This window comes from Siphateles boraxobius, unplaced genomic scaffold (assembly GCF_051911475.1).
Source record: "Siphateles boraxobius isolate OS27281-9 unplaced genomic scaffold, OSU_SipBor_1 12, whole genome shotgun sequence".
NCBI classification, from domain to species: domain Eukaryota; kingdom Metazoa; phylum Chordata; class Actinopteri; order Cypriniformes; family Leuciscidae; genus Siphateles; species Siphateles boraxobius.
Genome location: NW_027508722.1, coordinates 25,176,466 through 25,191,602, shown reverse-complemented (window position 1 = coordinate 25,191,602; position 15,137 = coordinate 25,176,466). Strand labels below are relative to the sequence as shown.

At 37.0% G+C, this 15,137-nt stretch overlaps 1 protein-coding gene across 2 annotated transcripts in view; it reads right to left on the bottom strand.

Moving 5' to 3' along the window:
• The window catches only part of pear1 (platelet endothelial aggregation receptor 1), a 50,963-nt gene that overhangs the window by 20,715 nt on the left and 15,111 nt on the right, over positions 1 to 15,137 (bottom strand). Inside the window, exon 2 of one of the 2 annotated variants that reach the window (XM_077215257.1) lies at positions 2,415 to 2,525. In XM_077215257.1, coding sequence (XP_077071372.1) covers positions 2,415 to 2,521 — 107 coding nt within the window. In that variant the 5' untranslated portion in view covers positions 2,522 to 2,525. The remainder of the gene's footprint in view (positions 1 to 2,414; positions 2,526 to 15,137) is intronic. The other variant, XM_077215265.1, reaches the window with a different exon arrangement.

The window sequence follows — 15,137 nt, the reverse complement described above, 5'->3', positions numbered from 1 at the left end:
GTTGTTGACAGCAGACTCACAAAGATATTCATATTTTTTAATATTCTATGCAGTGGTCAGTTAACAGCAGGGACCGAAATTAATTTTTTCATTAATTTTTTATTAATTTAATTTGCCACCTTAAATTGATTTCCAGGGGCATTTTCACCTATATATGGACATTCTTTCTAAACTTATTTAGAGTTATGAATCACCTTTTATGTCAAATACTAACATACAAATTATACAGTAATTATACGTATTTATACAATAATACTTAATTATACAATAATTATACAGTACCACTGTTACCTGTCAAATGAAATAATTTAATCAAAATCCATCTTTGCAGTGCAGAGGTGGCACAGAAGTGGCATTAATATATTTACATTCCATTTATAATTGCATAAATAAAGCTATGAGATTTTTTTTAAAATCAATATTTAAATATGAAATGATTTCTAATTGTAATGTTCTAATTAAAGGGTACTTTAAATATGAAACTAAAAGGTCTTAATCTTAAAAGGTCACTGTCTTAATAAGTGAGTTGAGGGATTCATTCATTCAACCGATTCGCTCAAACGGCTGATTCATTCGGGAAAGCAGTAAGTGATTCCTTCAAAACGCGGATTTCAGTCAATAAATCATCGCTGTCTGTTGCATTGAGACTCTGCTACGGTTTCATTTTGAAATTCTAGTCGTCGAAATAAAGGGAAAACAAACATTATTGACAATATTGTGTCTAAAAGGTAACTCCCAATGTTCACTTATTGTTAATTTAGCTGTTGTATAACATCAATATCAAAGTTGCAATTGTGCACGGGAAAACGGCACTCTTGCTGATCTGATACTCTAATATAAGAACATAATATGATATAAATATAAGACATAAACTAATTTGGGGACATAGCCTACCTATGAACCGCACACAGCAGTGAAAGAACGATAGACAAATGCGATGTCAGCTCACAGTGCCTCGTATACAGTTAAAACATTGATTACAATATCATAATAGACAATACACATCGCACACCTGATACGCACATAAAGAATGAACTTGCAACTGAACTGATATTTACCAGCTTTCTCCTTCTCTCCTCTCTCGCGTGCAGGAGACAGACGTTATTCTGCCGCGATTCCCGCGAATGTGATGCGAATTGTCACGTGAACAAGCAAATCCACAAAGATAGAATAATAAAAAAAAATAATACGCATACAACGATAACAACGATAGCAAAAAAACAGTTTTGTAAAAATTATTTCACACTCCACATTTAGGGGGGCCACAAGGGGGACCAAGCTTGTTGTCACAGGGGCACGGGCCCCCCCGGCCCCCCTCTAGAACCGCCACTGACTGCAGCTTTAAAGCAAAAACAAAGAATGAACTGTTGTGATGTCATTTCAAACTAAATCGGGCCAAAACAAAGTTTGGTTGAAGTTCATTTCAGGAGTTCGAAACAGCTTGACCAAATGAAATTTCCGGAAAAGTTTACTCTGGCTGGTAAACACCTTCGAACTTCACTTGTTCCATGGTGATAACGCAACAGGTAGTTGTGCCTTCTTTGACATGGAATCTTCATCTTCTGTTCACGTCAAGGTCAGGCGTCCGTGAACACACTGGAGAGCAGCTTAAAAAAATGCAGTTGTAATTCTAATTGAAAGAGACACTGACCTTAACGGCCTTTATGGACTACATTGAAGTTTATGTGCTTGACGCATTGGAAATCAGAAGACCACTAGGCATCAGTATAAAGCCACAGTCAAAATTTCCGCACCGCAATGTACAGGATATTATGTCATGCTGTTATGTATTTTATAAATAATAATGCATTCGAAATATGAAGAAATACCACATACTCGACTTTCCCGCAACTTCCTCCCATGTTTCCGCCATTTGCATGCATATTAATGGAAGGAAGTGGAGCCTAAGTCTAGTGCGATCGCTAAGTTTCCACTTTCTTACTTTCTACTTTCTTGAACTAGTGATGTCCAAAAATGTGTAACCACCTTTGGACCATGGAACTGAATCTTTCCAAATAATATTATTGTAGTAGAAATTATTACCAATAAAGGGTGAGTGCTGACATCTATTTAAATAAAGTAATAGGTCACAGAAATACAATAGAACAAGACATAGATACACTAATATTCTTACACTTACTGTATTGAAGACATTCTCAAAACTCTTAAAGTATATTGTCTGATGCAGTTTTGCTACATGGGTAACTTTATCCAATTTTATTTAGATGATTTAGTTTGAGTTTAATTAAGGAAACAGGACATATATTGACTGGGAACTGGATTTTTGCAGTGTTGTTGTTGTTTGACTTGCAAAAAATGATCTACAACAGCAGTTTTTGTTGCCAGCATGCAGTGGAGCAGATCGGCTGTATTGGAACTGACTTTCTGAGCTCTATATTGGAGATGATGCTTACCTTTCCCATAAGCTGCAGACATTTGGATCCCGGGGGTCCAAAGACAATGACAGTTCACACACACAGACCAAGACAAACAGGACCACACAGATCTCCGCCGTCTTCATCCTGCTGTAAGGAGAAAAACAGTCAACTGCCTTATAAAACATTAAAACTCTGCCCCTCAGAACTGTTGATGTGACACTGCAAGGCCAGTGCAAAGCTCTCCTTCCATTTCAAGACATATTGAAGCCATCTGGTTTTATTTATGAGGATGCTTTAGGCAAGCTGTAGGAAAGGGACAGACAAGTCTCCCATGGTGAAGATTTCTGAGACTAACACCAGCTTTATGAGCATAATTCTCTCACACACACATACACAGAACACACATACAGTCTTCGGTATACTCAGTATACAATCTCTTCGTCTAGTATAGGAAAACTATTAACTCTCGAGTGTCACAAGCAGAACCTTTCCTTGTCCGGACACTTTTTGGAATTGTGTCTATTAATAGGGTCTGCGGAAATGTTCAGAGAGAGAGAAAAAAGAATAAACAAAACTATAAATAGTTCTAAATTAAAGATTTTTGGCTATCATGAGATTACTATAATTTTTTTAACAGAAAGTAAATATTTCCCAGATAATATTTTTAATCACAAATGAAATGTAAATTAAAATATATAGCTGCCTTTATATTTTAGGAGAGAGGTTTCTTCCGAGGGGACCATCATTTTTGGGGGTTCATGGCATCAATTTTCTCTACAACCCCAGGTCTAATAGACCTTATGAGTGGAGGGAACTCTTTAAAAGTATATTGAATCATAAATCAGCACTGTCAATTTTGGTTTGAGAACAAATTAAAAGTTAAATAAAACGAAAAAGTCAAATGAAGTGGCAGTTCATCCTTACACAACTCCTACACACAACTAGACACAAACAGAAAGAAAGAGACCAGAACATGGGTAGATGACAGGTTTATTAAAGAGCTGTAGGATTTTATAGGTTCCCTTACTGGGGTGGAGTATATAATCCCTATTCTTTCTGTTTTTTCATTCTTTTTTTCCTTTAAGGGCCTCATTAGAAAAAGAGTTTGAGGCCACATTAGGATTCCTGTGAGCTGAGAAACTAGGAGTGTGTTTAATGAGAATTGCACTGCGACAGAGCGTCTGTGACAAACAAGTGGTTTAAATCTACTCTGAACCTGAGGCTGAGTTAATTACATTTACTTTTAAGTAAACAACAGTTTTATGCAGGACCAGATGAATATTTTGGAAAATGCATACTTGTCTCCAGCAGGGTATTTGGCTTGTGTAAGGATGCTGACTGTTCAAATGCTACATCAATACAAAATCCACCACATACGCTCATGACACAAGCAACGTTAATATAAAAATATTCTTCTTAGCTCAGAAAGCAGGTGTTACATCTCCATCTAGGAGGTGGATGCAAAAAAAGTGAACTCAAAAGCAACGCGAATAGGTCTTACTCCCAAGCATAAGTTTGATTTAAACATTACAATTAAACTTCATTACAGAAAACAATAAACCAATAAACATTTGTATGTTAATGTTTAGAATACTACCACACGGTTCCTGATATAAACAAAAAATGATTCTCGATTCAGTAATGAAGTCAGTTGTGATCTCATTATTGTGTTTTAACGATTCACTGACTGATTCAAGCCACTAACTTTCGTGTGTTTTGTCAATCTTTTGTCAATCGTTTTGTCAAAAGAACTGGTTCATAAGAGTAATTTGTGCACAAATTGGACTTTGCGACTTGTGTTATGTATGTTCTTTGCTGTTTGCAGGAAAACAAGTTTTACCAACAGTAGATTACTGTAGTGAATGTTTTTTTTTTTTTTTAGCATTGGCCATTTGAGTGGCAGCATGGAGCCCTGATGACCCATAAGACTAAAACCCATAAGTTTGATCGTTCTTGCTAAACTGTTGCAGGGCTGCAGATCTTTAAAAGGTGCAGTATTAAACCATGAGCTGATTTTAATGAGCCGAACAGATGCTGTGCCTGTACTCGACTGCTTTCATGTGGACAAATTATGGGGAGGACGCATACACGACGCAAACAAGAAGGGAGAGAGAGTGAGGGATTTCTTTCATCAACATTTTGTTTGCATCTGACACCAAGGATTGGTGCCACATTAAAAATGAGTACCGTATGGCAGGATATTTTTAGGGGACACGCTCACTAATGGAGCTCACAAATGTCAAACGCTCCACATCTGAGTAGTAGCATGAGTGAGAGGGTGCTCTGAAGGCCCAAATCAAAGATGTTCTGTCATTTAAAAGCCCCACAACGCTGTTCCTGGGTAGGGTTGCCAACTGTCCCGAATTAGCCGGGACATCCCGTATTTTTGGGCCTAATTTATTTGTCCCGTACGGGACCTCCCTTGTCTCGATTAAATAGACTGCTACGCTGATCTAACCACTGACTGATACAACAGCAACACGACACTAGAGAATGATCGCGACACAGGTCATCATCCAATCACAGCCCACACTCACTCGCATCAGACCATACCAATAACCAACTCTAAATTGAGAATTAGCCTAATTATTCTTTTGGGACAAATCATTGTTTGATTTGCGAACAGAATAATCTGCTGTCTGGTCGCTCCCGGTTTGATCCGGACTCGCGCTAACAGCAAATCCCTTTCACTGTCCAGCCGGGTTTTGATTTCAGCAAATCAGTTTTGGCGAATTCAAACAACGTGATTAATGTCATGAGTCCAACATCCAGCCACGCAAGAAAACATGAAATCTTCCTGAGGGAATAATATGCTGATCTGATTTGCTGCCTAATAAACATTTCTGATTATTATTAATGTGTTTTTTTAAAGTCATGATTATTTGATGAATAGAAGGTTCAAAGTAGATTTATCTGAAAAAAAGCATTTGTAACATTATAAATGTCTTTACTGTCACTTTTGATTCCTTTAATGCGTCTTTGCTGAATAAAAGTAGGCTATTACTTTCTTTACTTTCTTTAAAATATAGTGTATAATGTTACAAAAGCTTTCTATTTCAGATAAATGCTATTATTTTGAACTATATGGTTTGTTTAATGTGACTTTTTTGTGTGACCTTAAAATTCGTTTTAGAATTAAATTGTATATAAATAGGTTAAGCAAAACTAATATGTTTATGTCTGAAAACCCTTAAAACACATACGAACCTGAAATGACATAGTTAGCCTACTGTGTGATACAGTACAAATATTTTGAGTGTCCCTTATTTTCCTGTAAAGAACCACGATTGTCCTGCATTTTTTATTTCTGAAGTTGGCAACCCTATTCCTGGGCGAAGTTAAGAGCATAATGGAAAATGAAAGAAAACACATGTAGTCATCTGCCTCTGGCTGGGTAAAACACGCTGTCCTCGTGTTTGGGAAGAGTATTTAAGTGAATATGAAAACAAATCATTCACGCAGATATGAGCTTTTCATGCAGCTGGATATTGTAATTAGATGGTTTGATTCTGTACAACAATAATTTAAAACCTATACAATTGGGAAAACTTTATGTGTGTTCACAACAATTGGGAAAACTTTGTGTGAGTTCACGCCAGTGTTTACTAACTAAAAACTAGTGAAAAATGACTCAGTCGAACCGGTTCTTTTTTAAAGGGTTAGATAGATAGATTAAATAGATAATTAATGGTTTGACATAATAATTAATAATTAATGGTTTGAATAAGACTCACACAGTTAGTGAATTATACAGATTTCACAATAGACTCCATCTGATTTGACATGAATGGGAACTTTCTGGATCTATATTTTAGGTTTGACAGAATTACATCAGTCTATTTGTGATTGGCTATATTTGTGGATAGCATACCTATTATGATTTCTACTTAATTTATATAAAAAATGTTTACTACATCTTCTATCTAGCTGTTTTTTGTCCACACAGACAAATATTCTTACAAAACAAAGTGTATTTACGTGCTACAAATAGGCTATAGTACCAAATTAGAACAAATACAACAACAGTTTATATAAAACATCCTTCAATATAGCACATAGTAGTGTTTGTTGTAAAAAACACTAGTGGGTTGGTGATTGTGCAGTGGATAAGACACATGCCTTTGGTGTGAGAGACCCGGGTTCGAATCCACTGTGAGACACCTATGTGTCCCTGAGCAAGACACTTAACCCCTAGTTGCTCCAGAGGCGTGCGACCTCTGACATATATAGCAATTGTAAGTCGCTTTGGATAAAAGCGTCAGCTAAATGAATAAAGTTAAATGTAAATGTAAAAACAAAACAATAAAAACCCTATGCATTCAATGAACTGAAGCACTTCTGAACGAACAACCATCTTTATCGAGGGATTCGGTTATTTCTCAACTAAAAAGTAAAGTCTCCTAAGTTTAATTTTAGGAGCTTATGGCTCTAGTCATTTATTTATTTATTTTTTTGTCTGGAGCCCTGTTTTGGCGGTAGTGTTGCATCTCATGTTGTTTTTTTAAACATATCACCATGTGCATTGTGGTTTTAAGACACTGTGTCAAGTTAAAAATACTACTTTGCTCTGTTCTATTTAGCATCTTATGTAATCAGCCCCCTGAAATGTGGCTGATTGAGGTCAGATGAACCTTAAACTACAGTACATTGCAAATTTTTTTCAAACTACATTTGGAACACAAAGAAATGTAAAAAAAAAAAAAAAAGGAAAAAAAGAAGAACAAAAAAAACAGACATGCTGCACAGTTTCTCGTAAGTCTATTTCAGCTCTGATTGAAGTGATTTAAAGTTGGATTTAAAACTTTTTCGGTTTTAATGCTGGCACATAGAGGCATCATATACAGGACACATGGCATTGATCAGATTTACTTCTTTCCTTTCCTGTCCCTTTCCACAACTGCTTGGGGCTGCATGCTAATTTGAGGAGAAAATATTAGTCATTATTTGGAACGGAGGGACACAGGGAAAAAAAAAGAAAAAGAAAAGAAAAATGAGTAATCAAAGAAGGCAGCAAGAAAGTGAGGGAAACAAAAAAGGCGAGAGAAAGAGAGAGAGAGAGAGAGAGAGAGAGAGAGTGAGAGAGAGAGAGAGAGAGAGAGAGAGAGAGAGAGAGAGAGAGAGAGAGAGGTTGCATAATAGCTTTAGACCCTATGGACCCACATGCATAAATAGTCTTTCATATAACAACTCATAATAATCATTCCAGTTCTCCTCCAATTCTACAGACCACTGACAAATGTAGCAAAGAGCAGATATCCTGGCAGGATCCAACGAACACACGCTCATTTAAGCAAAGAAACACATAGCCTACTGAAACTGCCAAACCTGCAATGAAGAATATTGGGGAAAGACTGGAAAATTAGACAAATAAGCTCTTAAACATTCAACATGTCTTTCTAAATCAACTGTTGTAGAAGTCCACTTCAACAAAGAATGAGATTTGTGTATTTTTGTTAAAATAACACATAAACCTCTTTGCCCCTCCAGAGAGCATCCAAAGCTGACATCAGGACTTGGAAGAAATAGGACTGAACACAAATTCATGACCATTCACATCGGAAAATGAGCGAACTACAGCTGGAAAGCCGGTGTATTCAGCCCTTCTGTTTTAAGAAATATAGTGGTGGGAACACAACAGTAACCAGATCTTCGGCCAAGGGTGCTTACCTCTGAGTGAGGTCATGCATCTGCTCTTCAAATTGTCTGTAAAACACACAATTTGTTGTTGCAGTTCATATGAAATTGCAATTTTTAGATTTTGTTCAATCTCAATAGTTGGTTGCACACAAAAGAGAACATTTTACTGCCCTCTTTGCTTGATTCTGATTGGTCAATTGTAGCATTGAGTGGTCAACTACATTTTGTATAATAATGATACTTCATTGTCCATGGCAAAAAACTTTTTTATCATTTTAATACGTTATTTAATAAAGAATAATGCATGCTACAGGTTACGTTTACTGGTATAAAGTAGTATTACTTGGCAGTCTCTAAACTTTCCCTATCAAAGTTAGAATACTGTAGCTCATTACAATAGTGCCATATTTCTACTTGATAAGGATAATTATTTGATAAATAGCTAGAATATACTGAATGTTAGCTAACTAGTCCATATAATAGTAACTTGGATTGCAGATATATGTAATTAATACTGTAACGTTGTGGCTAGGCCAGTTGTTGCTACTTGTCCAGCTGAAAGGGTTAGTTCGCCCAAAAATGAAAATTCTGTCAGTAATTAGAACTTTCATTTTTGGGTGAACTAACCCTTTATCATCATTTAATGGAGACGTATTTCCAGTCAGCTTAATCACTGTTCTAAATTAATGTGCACATAAACATGTTAAAATAAAATAAAACTGCTACTCCACCAATAAGCTGTATTATATTTCTGAGCATGAAGTGCGGTGGTGTTTTTGAAGTGAACTAACTGTATTTTACATTAAATAGCCTAACTGTATTTTACTGCATAATCTTAAATCTAATGACTTGAAAATAAAATACATGTAGAAAATACTGTTATTCTAATCAGTCCGGTCAAATTTTGTGGTACAAACATCAACTTAAACTTGTCCATGCTGGCAAGTGACCATAGGCAGGATAATCAACTTTAATACACACCTAACTTCGGGTCAGGTGGTTCTTTGCCTCCATGTGTGCATTAAAATTGTTAGCTGTGAATTATACCTTACTTAATCACCAGACTTCACATTATTGTTTGAGCTAAACATTGCATTAATCTTCAAAGCCAGAAAGAGACAGAGCTCATGACTATAGTAACCACTCAAACCAAAGTCAAACTCAGTTTCATCCACATTCAACCTCAGCAAAAACAACCTCATCAGAACATCTCAACAGACTGAGAGTGAGTGAGCAAAGTATTACAACAGACTATAATGATGGTCTGCCGCTGACCAGCTTCTGTTCTGGCAATACGCTTCAATGTTATTTGCCACACTGTTGTTTACCTTGCCAGAAACAGACAGAGAGATGAGGTCAAGGAATAATGCAGAGCTGACTATCATTTGACCAAAACCCTAGTCCTGACTCAGACACACTAACTCCAGTTAAACTGGTAAATCTCAGTTACGTTAAAGTGGCATAAAAGCCCCATAATATAAAACATCTGGGGCTGAATTTCAAAACACTCTCTCAGGCTCCGCAACACAGAGTGTTTAGATGGCTGTGGTCTGATGGGTTCAGTGTAGCACCACATATGTGTGTCTTTAAGTGTGGGGGTGGGGGGTAGTGAACCCCTCATCAATAAACCAGAGGTTAGTGAGTCAGTGCAATACTGTACTGTACCCCACCCGTTTTTCCATGTTTAATGCTTCAGCAATCTCAAAGACTGTAGAGATGTGTATTTCCACAGTAAAGGCTTGGGTTTGGCAAACCCATTGTCTTTTTTGTATTGTTGATTCATACGGTAAAATAATTGTTTATGTCTCTACTAGAAAAATAATTATCATGCCAAACGCTTCACGATTTTTGCTGGCTGGTTTTATGCAGCTTGGTGCAATTTTGTTTACGTACATACCTCATAAAAACATTGCAGCCACACAGAAGCAGAGGAGTTTGGTGGGATTATGGGAAGGCGTCATATAGGGGCTGGGTCTGAACCGCCAGAATATCCACTTACGAGCCATACAAGCCATAATTACACTGGAAAAATACATAACCTGGCAGCTAGAGGCTGTTCTGATGCATCTCAAGTGACAATGGATAAGTTTAAGTAGGAATGTGACTTAGATAGCAATTTTTAGGTTAAAAAAAGTGAAAAGTGTTTTTTATTAACTATTATAATTATTTCTGAATTATATGTACATTTCTAATATCTTCATTATTCACCATAACCTACTGGCCAGTTGAGTTAAACTATTAAATTTAAATTTATAGGTCATTGTTATTATGACATCCTTTATTTTTTTTTAAATATAATCCTGTGTATAATTAATAGAATTACATAGTGTAATTCAAATGTATCTCTTTGCCAGGGATTCTGTTATTGTATTTGTCTGTTTATAAATTCTCAAAGTACATACATGTAAATTGAATATTTGATTTACTATTTTACATTACTGATGTTGTGATGGATTTTTAAATGAATCATAACTAACATTTGTTTTTCTTGCAGGAACAACATTCATATGCTTTTGAATCTGAAATGTATGTTTCTCCTTTGGTGAAAACTCATGAATTTGGTTGTGTGAATATAAAAATAACTAAATGTCTAAACTTGAAACCTTGTTTATTATGAAGTAATCACAAAAACAGAATTTGCTTCTACCTAGTAACAGAAGGGTTTGCATAGGAAGAACCAATCATAAATCTGTGTTTTGAGCAAATTGTAGGGAAATTATGTAATTCATCATGTAATTTTCGCCCATTCCCCTATTATATAAAAACTATTGTATTCGTGTTTACTGGTGAGATGCCGACGTCGATGTAGACGCACTAGAGTATAAATATTATAGGATGTAGTTCGGTTTAGGGAAAAATCTACCACAATGTCCTTTACATTTTTTTTTTTAAAGTTACAATTTAGCAGTAAATACCCCCCAACATCTAGTAAGGGAACAACAGAAGAATCTCCAAATTAGATAATAATAGCTGGAATGTTGAACTCTGACTCTTTAGGCCTTATTAGAAGCTGTTAAATTTTCACATACACTAATTTATTGCCAAGCTTTATCTGTATGCTTTACTGTACGTTCACACCTCCGCCGACTTGAGCTTCCAAAGCTACCGGAAGTCATTCATTTTCAATGGAAGCTGGCTTCTCTCAGCTGCAAAGAGCGTCAAATCCACCGGCGTCGCGTTTTGGGCGTTTTGAGCGTGAATCAGAAAGTCGAAAGTAGCTCAACTTTATGGTAATGAGCTATGACGCGGTTCAGCGGCAAGCAGCGGCAAAACGGCACCAACCAATCGGAATATAGACGTTCTTCGCGCTGGGTGATGGCGGAGAAACATACGATGTAAACTTTCGTTCCTACCAAAACATTAGTTCCGAGAAAATGGAGGAGAAGCTAATCATCACTGTTGCTGGGTTTCCTATTATTTATGATATGACGTTGTTTGCATATAAATAACGGTCCTGGAGGGTGTCATGAACCCAAAATCTTAGAATCCGACGTCTTCTCCGCAAATACAATACAGCAGCACCAAACACAACAACTTCGCGATGATCCATAATGATCCAGTGATACACATTTGAGGATGAGCGCAACTTTTATTTGGAAATATTTACGAACGCTCGTTTTAAGTGGGAATGCAATTAATTTGCTCATGGTAACACCAATGTGACCAGTTGCACTAGATGCAAAAAATAATATTTTTTTTTCCCCGACCAAATGTGACCAAAACGGTTATAAAAATGCTGTCATTATAAAAGGTTTCTAGTGTCAATGTATTGCTTGTTTTTTTCTGTTTACATTTCATGTTGTGACACTTCTCTTCTCTCGAACGTAGAATGCTGCTACATCAGAGCGGCCAAAACGTCAACAAGCTTCCCCGTACTTTTTGACAAGCGTCCTTGACAGGGTGGCCAGAGCTTCTTTGCCACTCAAGTCGGCGGCAGTGTGTACGTATAGTTAGACTGTCTGTTTTACATTGCTGTTAGCTTACGATATAGTGTAAAAGAAAAAAAAGAAAAAATTCTGCAAACAGCAACACGTTTCTGTTTTTACATTTAACAGAAAGACAAAACACAGAGCTTTTAGAGGAATGGCCGTTCACAGCACAGATGGATTTGTAATACTGTTCGTTACAGTATGAGTAACAGGGGTCTCAAACCCAAACACTCTTAGCAGATGAAGTGACATGTTGGCTGCTGTCTGCCAACCCTTAAGCTAAAACACCCCTATACCCAGCTCTCACATGCTGTTGCACAAGTAATTGTGATGGAAACCATATAAACACTCCTGGAAAGAACTGCATGAGAAAGAACTCATGCCTCCTAAAATAACCATCAAGTCTCTTTGTAAGAGTAGAATTCTAAGTTAGGTATATTTGTGCATTTCTATTTCAAATGAAATGAGTAAATTAATGCTTGTCAATCAATCTGAATGATTTGTATCTGAAATTATACTTGTACAATGCTTTTATGGTGTTTTTATGTTCTTTTAGAAAGCTCAAGTCCCGCTGTAATTGGAAAAGCACAAATTTCCTCCTTTTGTGCTGCACAGAAGAGAGTCAAACAGGTTTAAATGGAATCGAGTGAGTAAATGAGCATCCGTTCAGTTAATACTCTGCTTCAGATCTAGCTCTAGGGTTTAGGAAGACTGGCAGTGTCTGCACTACGGTGTACATTTTAGGACATCCTCAGACCTCAGACATAGGAAGACAAGGCATCATGCCTCAGACTAAAAGGCTTCAGTCACTGGACAAAACGGCATCGCGTCTCAAACTGAAAAGCTTCAGGTCTCAGGAAAAACAGTGTCAGGTGTCGTACAATTAGGCATCAGACGAAACAGCCTCAGACAAAAATGCATCAGATATAAAGGCATCGGACTAAACGGCATCAGACAAAACAGCCTCAGACAAAAAGGCATCAGACAAAGACATTTGTCTGATGCCTTCAGTCTAATAGCTCGAAATAACGCTTTAACTTCACGATAGGGCTGGGCGATATGGCCAAAAAATCATATCTCGGTATTTTTTGGTTAAATGGCGATATACGATATATATCTCGGTACTTTCTACGTTTTTCTATTTGGATAAAGAAAATGTATTTATAAAAAAAAAAAATGTTATTTCACATCCTGCTCAATGATATCCAAACAATGATATTGAAGGATATGGAAACAAATAGGGAATGTAATGTAGGCTATGCAATATATTATATTATGTGCAAAAAGGTGGTTAAAATCACATTACATTCTAACTTTGTAACATTACAAACTAAAAACAAAAATAATGCTTTTGTTTTTAAAAATGACTAAAGGCTAAACTAAAAATGAAAATAAAAACAAAGCACAAGCTAATTATATTAGCCTGCATTTGATTACCCCATTATAATGGTCACTTTCATAAAAATATACTTGTAGGTTTAAAATTCCACATATGGCACATTTATTGTCTCCAACAACAAATACTTTAGTAATATATATTTTAGTCAGAATTATTGCGCTACTGTTCTATTGTGCTCGTCTGTTTGGCGCGCATGCGCGCGGCGGCGCTCATTCACGGAAGCTTGAATTTTAGCGGAGATTCATTTGCAGAAGCTCGTCCTCTCCTGACAGTGAAATGGACATATTTGTTTGATTTGTTTGAACATTTACAGATGGAGAATATACCTGTGAAATGTAAGTTAAGCACTGAGGAAAGCACCACGTCTCAAACGCATTAAACACCGCCAGTATTTATCTTTCAGTCACTAAAGGCCTTGTTGTAAACTTTTTCTGCTTAAGTGTAGGAGACTCAGAAGCGAAGACCAGGAGACGTTGGGATTGTATCTTTTAAGCAGGATTGTTTATTTGCTGTAGTCTGCTGCATCCAAAATCTTACCCAAGTCTAATCTAAGGGAACTTTACATTGCAGTTTATATACATTTCAAGGGGGTGGGATTAATTTCATAGAGGAGGGGTCTCTTGAACAAAACATGTAAAGGAAAGTACATGATTTAGCTGGTTACCTGATTTCATCAGGTAACAGTGTAACTCAGAGCTTTGAGATGCTAATCCAATCAGCCTGATTAGATCAACAAAAGGCCCAGCTGACCTTTGAGATGTGACAAGAGGTTAATGTCCGAAACCTCGATTGCCTCAAAAATGGAAAACAGTGTGTGCACTTTCTCAGTTAAAATACTGTTGAACCTAGATTAAAACATTTAAATAAATTTGTAATCCTACAGCCTCATTATGCTTCTGCGTCAACTCCACGGCGTAGCTACGCCGTCACTCCTACGGCGTCGTGGCCGTTTTATGGTTCTGCGTCAGGTTGAGTTGCATCACGGTGCATCTGACCAATCACAGCCCTTGTGGTCTGCGTCGCCTCGACGCGTAGTTAAATCTTTTTGGAGATGCACGTCGATCTACGGCGGAGGGGTTCGGGGCGACGCAGAGGGGTCTGCGGGGGTACGCCGTCGATTCAACGCAGAAGCATAAAACAGGCTTAACAGTAGGCTATCTGTCCGAGCATCTGACAGGGCAAGCTGCTTTAAACTTGTTAACTATCTTACCAGTTATTTTGAAGCGCTTAATAAGCTTGCGTCATGTTTAGGACAAATTGTACTGTTCTTTCACTGCAGGAGCTCACATTGCTACTCCTCTATTTTTCAGATGTGCTCGTATCAAACTACTGTATCGATATAAACGGTATTGCCTCATTCCATATCGTGCGGAAAAAAAATATCGATATATTTTACAAACTCGATATACCGCCCAGCCCTACTTCACGATCGTGAAAACTATCGATAGTTTGCCAACATACAAGCTATAGCTAGTTGAAATATGTCATCTAACTTTTTAAACGTGTAATTAAACTCGCAAAATGCATGTTTTCTTCTTTATACAACATACTTAGTGTAACTGTTGTATATAAAAAAGGACGCTGGACAAGAGGTTAATGCATACAACTCACTTTACTTTTAGAAAAAAACGGAACTGCCATTTCAGACCAAAACAGCTGCATACTCGACATTCATCAAGGCGTTACCAAACGAACACAGATTAACTTGTCCTGAACGGACATAACATTTTCCCCTCTCTGGGGGGTTCAAATATGAAAGGTTGAAACATAGTCCTTCAGGTAATCAGGGCGTGC